Raw genomic sequence first — 14,234 nt, 5'->3', positions numbered from 1 at the left:
GTGGCAGCATCATGTTGTGGGGGTGCTTTGCTGCAGGAGGGACTGGTGCACTTCACAAAATAGATGGCATCATAAGGAAATTTATGTGGATATATTGAAGCAACATCTCAAGACATCAGTCAGGAAGTTAAAGCTTGGTCGCARATGGGTCTTCCAAGTGGACAAGGACCCCAAGCATACTTCCAAAGTTGTGGCAAAWTGGCTTAAGGACAACAAAGTCAAGGTATTGGAGTGGCCATCACAACGCCCTGACCTCAATCCTATAGAAGATTTGTGGCCAGAACTGAAAAAGCATGTGCGAGCCAGGAGTCTTTCAAACCTGACTCAGTTACACCAGCTCTGCCAGGAGGAATGAGCCAAAATTCACCCAACTTATTGTGGGAAGCTTGTGGAAGTGCTACCCAAAACGTTCGACCCAAGTTAAACAATTTAAAGGCAATGCTACCAAATACTAATTAAGTGTATGTAAACTTCTGACCCACTGGGAATGTGATGAAAAAAAATAAAAGCTGAAATAAATCCTTCTCTCTGCTATTATTCTGACATTTCACATTCTTAAAATAAAGTGGTGATCCTAACTGACCTAAGACAGGGAATTTTTACTAGGATTAAATGTCAGGAATTGTGAAACACTGAGTTTAAATGTATTTGGCTAAGGTGTATATAAATCTCCGACTTCAACTGTACATGCTTCATGTGGACAAATATMCAAATATCCTGTTGTGTTATGGAGAAAATGGGGGTTCATGTTAGCAAGAACAGCAAAAAGTTAAAGCGAAACCAAGGAAAAAGGCAGTAACTTCCATCACACATGTCAGTTACTGTCTTTTTCCTTGGTTTCACTGAGCTTTGGGCTGCGGTGTCTACGGTAAAACTTGGTATTATTTATTGTTCTTTGCTGATACAAGTCTCAAACTATATGACACTGACAGCCACATACCAATAAATATACTAACACGAGATTGTATTAAAAAAAATCGTCATGGAAATGTATTCCAGTGGGTGTAACAAGCAAAAAGGCRGTAACTGCAGTCTAGGGTCAAAGGTTCATGTCAGAGGTCAGGGTCAATATGAATAAAAAAAGTACCTCATAGTAAGACCACATCTCCAATGATCTACCTACAATTAATTTGGCTGGACAATAAAAAAAAACTCTCAGTTTCACTGTAGGGCAGAGTAGAGCTCTCCTGAATGGGGATGATAGAACGCTGTGTTGGTACACTTCTCTTGCAATGTCTTTACATTAGATCCTAGACTTTGTTGTTTAATTGCTTTTAACACGTTATTTGCTGCTGTAGGTTTTGCAGGCACTCCAGGCTACCTCTCTCCAGAGGTCTTGAGGAAGGACCCCTACGGCAAGCCGGTGGATATCTGGGCCTGTGGTGAGTGACTCCCTCCTTCAATGTGCGCGCGTGTGTGTGTGTGTGTGTGTGTGTGTACTAACCCCCCCCCCCCCCCGTGTGTGTTCTGTGTGCAGGTGTGGTCCTGTACATTCTCCTGGTGGGCTACCCTCCCTTCTGGGATGAAGATCAGCACAAGCTCTATCAGCAGATCAAGGCTGGGGCCTATGATGTGAGTAGTGACCATCTGCCCCCCCCTCTCTCTGTTTACCATTCACCTCAATGGGATTAGAACAGATTTGTGTGTGCATGATTATATTATGTTGAATTCACTGAGAGACCAGTGTGTATGTGTGCATGCACGTGTTCGCTTGCGCTCGTGTGTGTGTACGTTTGGATGAGGCCTTGGGAAAGAGAGAAGAAGGCTGGAGGGAGAGCTGTAGGGAAGCAGCGGAGTGGTGTTGGGTTGGGCTTGAAGGAGCTTTTAGCAGCACTCAGGCCATTAACACTAAACTGATGGGAGGAGAGGGGGAAGAGCTCAAAAGAGCCTCACACTGTGTGTGTGTGTGTGTGTTTGCATGTGTGTGTGCTCAACGGACCACACCAGGGAGAGTGTGTGCCTGTCTGAGTGCACACATACCCTTCAGCTCCCCGTAACGACCCAAACGGTCCCGGTCCATATTTTGCTCTCGTTAATTTTTAATTGGCTGCGATAGAGCTGTGTTTTCTGTCCATTGAGGCTGTCAGAGCAGCCCTCTGCAGTTACTAACCCAGGGGGAGGGGCCTAGGAGACTCTACAGCACTGTGGCAGCCCAGGGACACAACTCCAACTACTGCGTGAGGAATACAAGCTAACAGGGATGCTCTGATGTGTATACATGCAGCAGGAAATCAAATCAAATTTTATCCGTCACATACACATATTTAGCAGATGTATTGCGGGTGTTGCGAAATGCTTGTGTTCCTAGATCCAACAGTGCAGTAGTATCTAACAAGTAGCTGTTAACCAGCTAGTTACTAACTACCTCCTAATTCAGGTTCAGATATGTTACAACTGGGTTGGAGCAAAATCCTGCACAGCTAGTAGCTCTCCAGGAGGATGGTTGGCCACCTCTGGTTAGCACTTAATTCAACTCATACGGTCTACTCATGTCTTGACCATTGTCTTATCAGATCTGATTGGGTGAGGTGTAATGCAACTGAATAAACATGGATTGTTTTTGGCTTCAGTAATTGATTTGGTGCAATCTTTTCCGATGCAGCAATGTCCAAGTACGCCCCGACTTTCAATTTATGATTCAATTTATTTATTTTTGTATCTAGTTTAATTTGCTGTCTGAAAGCACCATTCAGTTCAATTATATTTCCTCATAAGTCCTCGTAATTAGAAAGCAGGCTTCGTTGTTTGGCATCTCTGCAATGTGGGCAGATTTTTTTGCGAATGTGTGTACTCTCTGTGTGTGTTTGTGTGTCTGTGTGTGATTGCAGTGTGTGTGTGTGTGTACGTGTGCACACACGGGTGCGCGTGTGTACGCATTTCTGGTGCGCATGCTTGTTTGTAATGTGTGTGTGTTTGTAATGTGTGTGTGTGTATGTGTTTTTATAATGTGTTTGCGTGTGACGGAGAGCTGCAGTCTGGAAGCAATGTGATTATGAGGACCAGCCAGGGCATTAGTTTGGGCGGCCGGCCGAATGAAGCGGAAAGGCCCACCATGACCAGCACTACCTCCTCCTCCTCCTCAATATCTCTACCATAGTACTCACTAATTCAATGAGTCTCAATCACAAAGAGCCTCGTGCTGTGGTGTGTGTTGAGATACAGTGCATTCGGAAAGTATCCAGACCCCTTGACTTTTTCCACATTTTGTTATGTTACAGCCTTATTCTAAAATGTATTCAATAGTTTTTTCCCCCTCATCAATCTACGCACAATACCCCATAATGACAAAGCAAAACAGGTTTTTAGAAATGTTTGCTAATAAAAACTGAAATATCATATTTACATAAGAATTCAGACCCTTTACTCAATACTTTGTTGAAGCACCTTTTGCAGCGATTACAGCCTTGAGTCTTCTTGGGTATGTCGCTAGAAGCTTGGCACACCTGTATTTGGCAAGTTTCTCCCATTCTTCTCTGCAGATCCTCTCAAGCTCTGTCAGGTTGGATGGGGAGCTTCGCTGCACAGCTATTTTCAGGTCTCTCCAGAGATGTTCGATTGGGTTCAAGTCCAGGCTCTGGCTGTGCCACTCAAGGACATTCAGAGACTTGTCCTGAAGTCACTCCTGCGTTGTCTTGGCTGTGTGCTTAGGGTTGTTGTCTTGTTGGAAGGTGAACATTCACCCCAGTCTGAGGTCCTGAGTGCTCTGGAGCAGGTTTTCATCAAGGATCTTTCAGTACTTTGCTCCGTTCATCTTTCCCTCGATCCTGACTAGTCTCTCAGTCCCTGCCGCTGAAAAACATCCCCACAGCATGATGCTACCACCACCATGCTTCACCGTAGGGATGGTGCCGGTTTCCTCCAGACGTGATGCTTGGCATTCAGGCCAAAGAGATCAATCTAGGTTTCATCAGACCAGAGAATCTTGTTTATCATGGTCTGAGAGTCCTTTAGGTGCCTTTTGGGAAACTCCAAGTGGGTTGTCATGTGCCTTTTACTGAGGAGTGGTTTAAGTCTGGCCACTCTACCATAAAGGCCTGATGGTGGAGTGCTGCAGAGATGGTTGTCCTTCTGGAAGGTTCTCCCATCTCAACAGGAACTCTGGAGCTCTGTCAGAGTGATCATCAGGTTCTTGGTCACCTCCCTGACCATGGCCTTTTACATATTTATTATTTTACCTTTATTCAACTAGGCAAGTCAGTTAAGAACAAATTCTTATTTTACAATGACAGCCTACCCCGGCCAAACCCTCCCCTAACCCAAACGCCACTGGGCCAATTGTGAGCCACACTTCTCTCTTGATTGCTCAGTTTGGCCGGGCGGCCAGCTCTAGGAAGAGTCTTGGTGGTTTCAATCTTCTTCCATTTAAGATTCATGGAGGCCACTATGTTCTTGGGGACCTTCAATGCTGCAGATAGTTTTTGGTACTCTTCCCCAGATCTGTGCCTTGACACAATCCTGTCTTGGAGCTCTACGGACAATTCCTTTGCCTCATGGCTTGGTTTTTGCTCGGACATGCACTGTCAACTGTGGGACCTTATAGACAGGTGTGTGTCTTCCCAAATCATGTCCAATCATTTGAATTTACCACAGGTGGTCTCCAATCATGTTGTAGAAACATCTCAAGAATGATCAATGGAAACAGGATGCACCTGAGCTCAATTTCGAGGCTCATAGCAAAGGGCCTGAATACTTATGTAAATAAGGTATTTCTGTTTTGTATTTTTAATACATTTGCAAACATTTTAAAACCATTTTTTCTTTTTGTCATTATAGGGTATGGTGTAGATTGATGAGGATTTTTATTTATTTAATCAATTTTAGAATAAGGCTGTAATGTAACAAAATATGGAAAAAGTCAAGGGGTCGGGATACTTTCCGAAGGCACTGTAATGTGGATGCTATGATGATTACAGGTAGTCATGAATGAATCGTGAATAATGATGAGTGAGAAAGTTACAAATGCACAAATACCATACCCCCAAGACATGCTAACCTCTCACCATTACAATAACAGGGGAGGTTAGCATTGTTTGGGAGTATGATATTTATGCCTCTGTAACTTTCTTACTCATCATTATTCACGATTCATTCAGGATTATCTGTAATCATGGTAGCAACCACATACTTAACTTTGGACTACATTAATACACATATCAGATCATTTGTCCCAATACTTTTGGTCTCCTAAAATGGGGTGACTGTACAGAAAGTGCTGTAATTTATAGACGGTTTACCCGATATGGATGAAAATACCCTCTGCACTTTAACCTCATTGTCATTGCATCCTTTCAAATCCAAAAGTGCAGGAGTACAGAGCCAAAACAACAACTCGTGTCACTGTCCCAATACCTTTGGAACTCACTGTATGTTTATCTGTGTATTTGTCGTTGTACTGTATTTACTTAATGCGCATCTCTAATAATTTCTCCTCTTTCTCTCTCTCTCTCACCCCCCACCCTCGCTCCCTCCCAGTTCCCCTCCCCAGAGTGGGACACAGTGACCCCCGAAGCCAAGAACCTGATCAACCAGATGTTGACCATCAACCCTGCCAAGAGGATCACTGCTGACCAGGCTCTCAAGCACCCATGGATCTGCGTAAGTCACCCCATCACCAGGCTATCACTCACACGTCATTCAATTTGGATGTACTTGAGTACGGTATCGCTATTACATTTATGGTAACGTTGGCCCCATTTTACCTCCATAACTGGTGCTGTGATGGCGTAATCATTCATTTGTTGTTACTTCTCTGCTTTCCACCTCTTCTCTGCTCCTCTTCCCCCGACCAGCAACGTTCCACTGTGGCTTCCATGATGCATCGCCAAGAGACTGTGGAGTGCCTGCGCAAGTTCAACGCCAGGCGAAAACTCAAGGTGAGGGTGTACAGACACTGACACTCACTTGGGTGCACACACATATATCTGTTGTGTTAGAGAGATTGTATACACCCCTGTCCTAGCTCTGTATTCTGTCTTCTCCAGGGAGCCATCCTTACCACCATGCTGGTGACCAGAAACTTCTCAGGTGAGGGGGGCATCTGGGTGTTCACATTTAGAATGGCATTAGTGTTCTTCTGCGTTCTAGTTCGTCAAAGTGATCCAAAGATAGGCAATAATACATTCTGTATGTTCAGAAGTTTAGTGTCCTTACCTCAGATTGAACTTCCCTTGGAGAGGAAACTGCCTTGAACACTCTCTCAACCAGCTTTTTGTTGTTTTATAGACTTTATAAATAAGATAGTGACCTTTATAATAAGGAGCATTGTAAAGTGCAGATGTGTAGAGTAGGTTGTTTGTCCTTGTATACATCCACAACCCACCTGCGTGCCAAGGAATACTGGGATACTAAGTTCTATGGCCCACGTTTCCTGGCTAATTGAGACATTTCAGACTACCATTTCAAATCCTAGCAGCACGTAAAGAGCTTATCTCAGCCTCGTCTGAAGGCCACTCTATAAAGCACTATCGTGGAGGACAGACATTAGACATAGAGCCCTCTGCTCGTAAGAAAGTAGTGTTGTGTGTACAATGTTGCTTCATAACACTGCATAACTGTCACTTGTTGATCTCRGTGTTTTTTGTGGCAATCTTTTGTTATAGTCGGTTGTGATCAATGATAGGCCATTGAAGTTTTTTGTTGTTGTTAACATCGAGTGTGCACACTGGCGTAAGTATCGGTAGGATATACAGTTTGGAGCCCATGGATGTATCTGCCCGCCCTCCTCACATCATCTATGAGATGAAAAAGGTGGGTGAGTGGTGTGAACGGGGGGGGGCACTTAAAGAAGTAAGTGACACTGTGCTCTAGAGAGGCCACGCCTCTTCCCTGGTTGGTCCCTCCCAACTGAATGCCTCTCTGTCTAATAGTGGGCCGACAGCACACCAGCCCTGCGGCCACCACCAGCACAGCTGCTCTTGCTTCAGAAGGTATGTTAGTCAGGGCAGGGGAGCCGCAGTAGCCTGGCACTGTGCCAACACTGCCCCCTGGTTTGTTAGCATGTGGCCTGGAGTGCCCGCCACTGACCCTTGGTTTCCCCCCCACCCCCCACTGACCTGCGCACTGGCACATACTCTACAGCTCTAGAGTGGCCATCCTCCCATCAAGACATCCCACACACACACACACACACACACACACACACACACACACACACACACACACACACACACACACACACCCCACCCGCTGCCCCCCAAACCCCCTCCCTCCCTCTTCACCCCTACACTACACCCTCTGAGTGATACAGGACTCTGGACCAAGGCTGGCCCTCCCTAAGGCTTACACGGAACCCAAACCGGCTGCGCGCGTGCGCCATCGTGCATACATGTATTTTGTCCCCCCACACCAAACGCGATCACAACACGTAGGTTAAAATATCAAAACAAACTCTGAACCAATTACATTAATTTGGGGACAGGTCGAAAAGCATTAAACATTTATGGCAATTTATCTAGTTAGCTTGCACTTGCTAGCTAATTTGTCCTATTTAGCTAGCTTGCTGTTGCTAGCTAATTTGTCCTGGGATATAAACATTAGGTTGTTATTTTACCTGAAATGCACAAGGTCCTCTACTCTGACAATTAATCCACACAAAAAACGGTCAACCGAATCGTTTCTAGTCATCTCTCCTCGTTCCAGGCTTTTTCATCTTTGAACTTATATGCTGATTGGCATCTAAACTTTCATAGTATTACCACGACAACCGGCAACACAGTTCGTCTTTCAATCACCCACGTGGGTATAACCAATGAGGAGATGGCACGTGGGTACCTGCTTCTATAAACCAATGGGGAGAGGCAGGACTTGCATCGCGATCTGCGTCAGAAATAGAAAGGAGTTCTATTTTAGCCCTTGGCAACGCATTAACATTGTGTGATGTTCTAAAGAAATGAGAATTGAAGGTGACAGACATAGTTCTCATTGTCACACGCGTGCTCTCTCACGCAGGTAGGGAGTCAAATCAAATCAAATTGTATTTGTCACATGCTTCGTAAACAACAGGTGTGGACTAACAGTGAAAGTCCCTTCCCAACAACGCAGAGAGAAAGAAAATAGAGAAATAATAGAAAAGAAAAACACGTAATAATAAATACACAATGAGTAACGATAACTTGCCTATACATGGGTTACCAGTACAGAGTCGATGTGCAGGGGTACGAGGTAATTGAGGTAGATATGTACATATAACTAGGAGTAAAGTGACAGATAGTAAACAGTAGCAGCAGCGTATGTGATGAGTCAAAAAAGTTGGTGCGAAAAGGGTCAATGTAGATAGTCCGGGTAGCTATTTAGCAGTCTTATTGCCTGTGGGTAGAAGCTATTCAGGCTCATCTTGGTTCCAGACTTGGTGCATCAGTAATGCTTGCCGTCTGGTAGCAGAGAGAACAGTTTATGACTTGGGTGGCTGGAGTCTTTGACAATTATACCGCCTGGTATAGAGGTCCTGGATGGCAGGAAGCTCGGCCCCAGTGATTTACTCCACTTCGGCCCCGTCGATGTGAATGGGGGCATGCTCGGCCGTCCGTTCCCTGTAGTCCATGATCAGCTCCTTTGTCATGCTGACATTAAGAGAGAGGTTGTTGTCCTGGCACCACACTGCCAGGTCTCTGACCTCCCTAAAGGCTGTCTCGTCGTCGATCAGGCCTACCACCGTCGTGTCGTCTACAAACTTAACGATGATGTTGGTTAGTCTGCTATATTTAGAGCTGTCTGAGGCTGTTTGATAGCAGACAGAAATATTTCCATAATTTCCATAATAATTACATTATTTTGTCTATATTCAGACATACACTGCTCAAAAAAATAAAGGGAACACTTAAACAACACAATGTAACTCCAAGTCAATCACACTTCTATGAAATCAAACTGTCCACTTAGGAAGCAACACTGATTGACAAAAATGTCACATGCTGTTGTGCAAATGGAATAGACAAAAGGTGGAAATTATAGGCAATTAGCAAGACACCCCCAAAAAAGGAGTGATTCTGCAGGTGGTGACCACAGACAAATTCTCAGTTCCTATGCTTCTGGCTGATGTTTTGGTCACTTTTGAATGCTGGCGGTGCTCTCACTCTAGTGGTAGCATGAGACGGAGTCTACAACCCACACAAGTGGCTCAGGTAGTGCAGCTTCATCCAGGATGGCACATCAATGCGAGCTGTGGCAAGAAGGTTTGCTGTGTCTGTCAGCGTAGTGTCCAGAGCATGGAGGCACTCCAGGAGACAGGCCAGTACATCAGGAGACGTGGAGGAGGCCGTAGGAGGGCAACAACCCAGACAGCAGGACCGCTACCTCCGCCTTTGTGCAAGGAGGTGCACTGCCAGAGCCCTGCAAATGACCTCCAGCAGGCCACAAATGTGCATATGTCAGCATTGGTCTCACAAGGGGTCTGAGGATCTCATCTCGGTACCTAATGGCAGTCAGGCTACCTCTGGCGAGCACATGGAGGGCTGTGCGGCCCCACAAAGAAATGCCACCCCACACCATGACTGACCCACCGCCAAACCGGTCATGCTGGAGGATGTTGCAGGCAGCAGAACATTCTCCACGGCGTCTCCAGACTCTGTCACGTCTGTCACATTGTGCTCATGTGCTCAGTGTGAACCTGCTTTCATCTGTGAAGAGCACAGGGCGCCAGTGGCGAATTTGCCAATCTTGGTGTTCTCTGGCAAATGCCAAACGTCCTGCACGGTGCTGGGCTGTAAGCACACCCCCACCTGTGGACGCCGGGCCCTCATACCACCCTCATGGAGTCTGTTTCTGACCGTTTGAGCAGACACATGCACATTTGTGGCCTGCTGGAGGTCATTTTGCAGGGCTCTGGCAGTGCACCTCCTTGCACAAAGGCGGAGGTAGCGGTCCTGCTGCTGGGTTGTTGCCCTCCTACGGCCTCCTCCACGTCTCCTGATGTACTGGCCTGTCTCCTGGTACGCCTCCATGCTCTGGACACTACGCTGACAGACACAGCAAACCTTTTTTGCCACAGCTCGCATTGATGTGCCATCCTGGATGAACTGCACTACCTGAGCCACTTGTGTGGGTTGTAGACTCCGTCTCATGCTACCACTAGAGTGAGAGCACCGCCAGCATTCAAAAGTGACCAAAACATCAGCCAGGAATGGCATAGGAACTGAGAAGTTGTCTGTGGTCACCACCTGCAGAATCACTCCTTTTTTGGGGGTGTCTTGCTAATTGCCTATAATTTCCACCTTTTGTCTATTCCATTTGCACAACAGCATGTGAAATTTATTGTCAATCAGTGTTGCTTCCTAAGTGGACAGTTTGATTTCACAGAAGTGTGATTGACTTGGAGTTACATTGTGTTGTTTAAGTGTTCCCTTTATTTTTTTGAGCAGTGTATTTCACACCTTTAACATTAACCTGATTTAGCTTATTAATGCACACTAAGTCACAGCGCTGATACAACAGGACTGGGTGTGTGTGTGCATGCACAATATGTGTACCAGTCTACCTACCTAGTGTGTGCATGTCTCTCTTTCTTTCCACTAAATAAATCTTTGCCAACGAACGTTTGGGCAGTCTTAGCTCTAAAAACGAAATAACTAACAAACACCCACACCCTACTTTTCCCCCGCAAATCAGTCCAATTAACATCCACAGATCTTAATCAATGCCCAGTTGATGCCCATACCCCACAGCCTCATTGYATTCGCCTGCATGGACTGGCACCTCCAACCAGCCAGCATGTATCTGTGCCTCTGCAAGCCTGCATGGGTTACCAGATGCACCTGGGTGGTTCTGATTTCTTTCTCGTTTTATCTCTTTCGTGTTGCTTGCTCCGTTTGATTTCTTCCCGTCGTGAACCTTCCTATGGTGAAAGAACAGCACTATGTCACTGGCAGCTTGAGTTGGTTGGTGATGGGTCACGCCCACAGAAGCTTTGCGTAACACTTGGACACGACGCCGTGGCCCTTTCTGTTGCTGTTTGTTGTCTTGTTTCTCCCGCCTGGATGATAGATGGAATTCAATTGTTTTAATTGCAGCAGTTGAACGAAGATATACTGGTTACGGCTTACAACCGCAGTACAGTCTAGACTTTAGATGCCTGGCAGGCAGGGTGTCTCCCTTTTCCCCCCTACGATGCACCCTTTAGCTGGGCTGCACTCTGGGAGCTGAGCTGCACTCTGGGAGCTGTAGTTTGCTGTGGATAATGCATGCCAAGCTTTTGATATGACCAACCAACCACCATCGCATGAACCACCTGCGAACGAGCCTGAGACCAATTTTTGCCTGTTGTCACGATATATGAAGATACTGACCTTTAAAAAAACAAATCTTGCCCTCTTTTCCCCTTGCCCTCCTTCCTACATTTTTCAATGGAAGGTAAGGGACTTTGAGGATCTTTGAGACCTGATTGAAGGTTATCCTATATATGTGTTTGTGTGTGTTTTTCTCCGTCTCTGTGTCTCTCTGTGTGTTTATATGTCTCACTCTCTGTCGTTTTTCTTTTTCTATGTGAGCGTTTGCAAGGTACTGTAATGTGTGTACAGTGTGTGTGGCGTCGAGAGCATGTACCTGTATGTGATATGTCTGTGAGGCATGCTGAAAAGGAAACGGTACTGTTGTACCACCCTGCTCTCACTGTACATACAGGTACCCTGCTCCCTACAGTCTTCAATGTCCAAGCGTCAGATGACTACTGAGCAGGTCTTCACCTCAGTGACCACAGAGGCTTGTGACATCACTGTCCTCTATTTTCCTCCTACAGTATTATGGCTCCTGGTTGATTGACGCTGGGCGTGGTTTGTTCTAGATTAGTTGCCAGTCATGTCCTAACGTCTGTCCCTCTCCCTCTTCTGTTTCAGCATGCAAAAGTTTACTAAACAAGAAGTCGGATGGTGGAGTGAAGGTAAGTGTTTTGAGCTGTATGGAAGTTCTGTGCCTCATCTCTCTCTCTCTTCTGTCTTTTCAGCTCTCTCTCTCTCTCTCTCTCTTCTGTCTTTTCAGCTCTCTCTCTCTCTTCTGTCTTTTCAGCTCTCTCTCTCTCTCTCTTCTGCTCTTGCTATTTCTCTATTTTCCTGAGAAGTGTGTTGGCAGTAGGAGACAGATTTACAGTGTAGGCTGTGGGAACGGAGAGACCAGCGTTTTGACCTCCCCTTCCCCAAGTCTCACAACTCAGTGTCTGTAATGTTTATAAAATGACAGGCAGTTGAAATATCGCTTGCTGGGAGGAACGGTACAAGGTTATTATAGATAAATATTACTTCACTGTCGATATCAGCTGTCCAGATTGTGTAAATGGTATATAATCTACACCCATAGTAATTGATAGTAAAGTTATGATTTTCAGTTTGGATGTGTGTGAGTGTGTTTCTTTGTGTGTGCAGACAGTTAGCACAGAAAGACAAGTAGGATGATTTCTTTCACCAGCAAAATCTCTCCTCTGATCCTGAGTGATCCGAGTGATCCGCATGGTGAAAGATCATTGGTTTTCAACAAGGAGTCAGTGCATGCAGTGAAGTGCCGTGGTCGACAAAGGCCAAACAATAACCAGGTCTAAAGCAACACAACCCGCCTTAACGTTAAAAAGAAAAGCTGCACATTCTAGTAGCTCCGACGCAATCATTTATTTACCAACGTTTCGAGAGCTAAGCCGTCTTCATCAGGGTTTCATGTCAAACACTTCAGGTCACAAGTAAATATAGGTTTCCATTGGACACACGCAGGTGTTTGTAATCTGTGGCATGATATCATTGGTCATGATCATAAATTTGTTGAATATGACTTAATGGATCCATATTGCTTTACAGCTATGTCATTTTATTTTACTGGTGGAAAGCCCTCCTTCTCTGTTTCCCGTTTGTCCTTCAAGCTCCTGTGGATGTTTTTTTCTCTGTGGGATCTAACTGGCAGCTTCATTTTTCCCCCTCTATTTTTATTGGTTCATTTTTCCCTATGATGCCCTGTTTTTCCCTCCTCTCTGTTGCAATCTGTTCAGAAAAGGAAGTCCAGCTCCAGTGTTTGTTTGATGGTGAGATCTGCTTTGTCTTTCTCTATCTCCTTCTCTCTTTTATTCCCTCTCTCTCTATCTCCTTCTCTCTTTTGTTCCCTCTCTCTTTCTCCTTCTCTCTTTTGTTCCCTCTCTCTCTTTCTCTCTCGGTCGAGATGCTAGAGGGTCTGTGGCAGTTTGTCTTGTTGGAATTCCATTGGCTCTCTCAATTCCATCCAACATCTCCAGCATTCTCACCACCATAACCATTTCCCTTCCACAGAACCAGTATCTACAGTACATGGGCTAACACACGCATACATGCGCAAACAGACACATGAACAAATGTGCACACGCAAAAAACACACACCATCCCTTTCCTGCATCTGCATTTCCCCTCAATGCTCTCCCCAGCAGCCAGGCCAAGCCTACCTGTCTATGGACTCACTAGCCTACTGTCTCCCCCCAGAGTAGGTCCCTTCATCCCTCACATTGGCTCACAGCTCCAGGGTTGCCCAGAAAGAAGCTGTAGGTCAGTGCCAAGCCAGAAACTCAAACCCCAAACCATAGCCAAGGTCTCTCCCTCACAACCCTCCAAAGAGCCGGAAAAAAGAACTGTAGCAGAAAAGAAATAGCATAGATAGAGTTCAATGTTGTTTTTTTGATGCAGGGAAAAGCCTACGGAACATTTGTCTGTATAGGAGAGAAAACATTTGAAGTAATTTTCAGGATCTGTTTGAAAAGGGACACACAAGTGAACACCCCCCCCCCCCCCAGAATTCCACTTTCCCAGAGACGTACTGATTACCATGGCAATGGTAGTGTATCCCATGGCAGCAGACTTGGCCTAGCAACAGGAATAGGGTGCATTTGTGCCATTGTAAATATCTATATTTTTTGTTTCTTTATTTTTCAAGTTTTGGAGGATTTATTGAACCCTCATGTTTTTCCCCTTTAAGAGAAACTTTCTCTTTTTTCCCACTTTATTTTTTTCTGTCTTGGTTGCCTACAAAATAATCTTTAGCAGCAACAACCCAGTAGTGACCGATACATCTTTTGGGGAATGTCACAGGACAGAGAATGTCACAGGGCAAAGAACACTCTGAAGTGGTCATCCAATCACAGCCTCTCTGTAGTGACCAACAGGACAGGGGTAGTCAAATCCGCATTACTGCTGGCTTTATTTTCTCCCTGGCAGTTGATTGACCAGTGTTACTGATTGACCAGAGATTCCAATCACCTGGTGTCCCAGGTCTGAATTACTCCCTGATTAGAGGGGAATGAT

General features: G+C 45.4%; 1 protein-coding gene across 17 annotated transcripts in view; it reads left to right on the top strand.

Moving 5' to 3' along the window:
* The window catches only part of LOC111951816 (calcium/calmodulin-dependent protein kinase type II subunit gamma-like), a 38,497-nt gene that overhangs the window by 5,135 nt on the left and 19,128 nt on the right, over positions 1-14,234 (top strand). For 11 of the 17 annotated variants that reach the window (XM_070434939.1, XM_070434930.1, XM_070434936.1 and 8 more), the window contains exons 3-9: positions 1,299-1,382; positions 1,478-1,572; positions 5,473-5,595; positions 5,790-5,873; positions 5,982-6,024; positions 6,867-6,926; positions 11,826-11,869. In XM_070434939.1, coding sequence (XP_070291040.1) covers positions 1,299-1,382; positions 1,478-1,572; positions 5,473-5,595; positions 5,790-5,873; positions 5,982-6,024; positions 6,867-6,926; positions 11,826-11,869 — 533 coding nt within the window. Of the gene's footprint in view, positions 1-1,298; positions 1,383-1,477; positions 1,573-5,472; positions 5,596-5,789; positions 5,874-5,981; positions 6,025-6,866; positions 6,927-11,825; positions 11,870-12,958; positions 12,992-14,234 lie in introns of all 17 variants that reach the window. The other 6 variants (XM_023970054.2, XM_070434932.1, XM_070434938.1 and 3 more) reach the window with 2 other exon arrangements.

Source organism: Salvelinus sp. IW2-2015, linkage group LG25, assembly GCF_002910315.2.
Source record: "Salvelinus sp. IW2-2015 linkage group LG25, ASM291031v2, whole genome shotgun sequence".
NCBI lineage: Eukaryota > Metazoa > Chordata > Actinopteri > Salmoniformes > Salmonidae > Salvelinus > Salvelinus sp. IW2-2015.
This window is presented reverse-complemented; position numbering and strand designations above follow the sequence as displayed.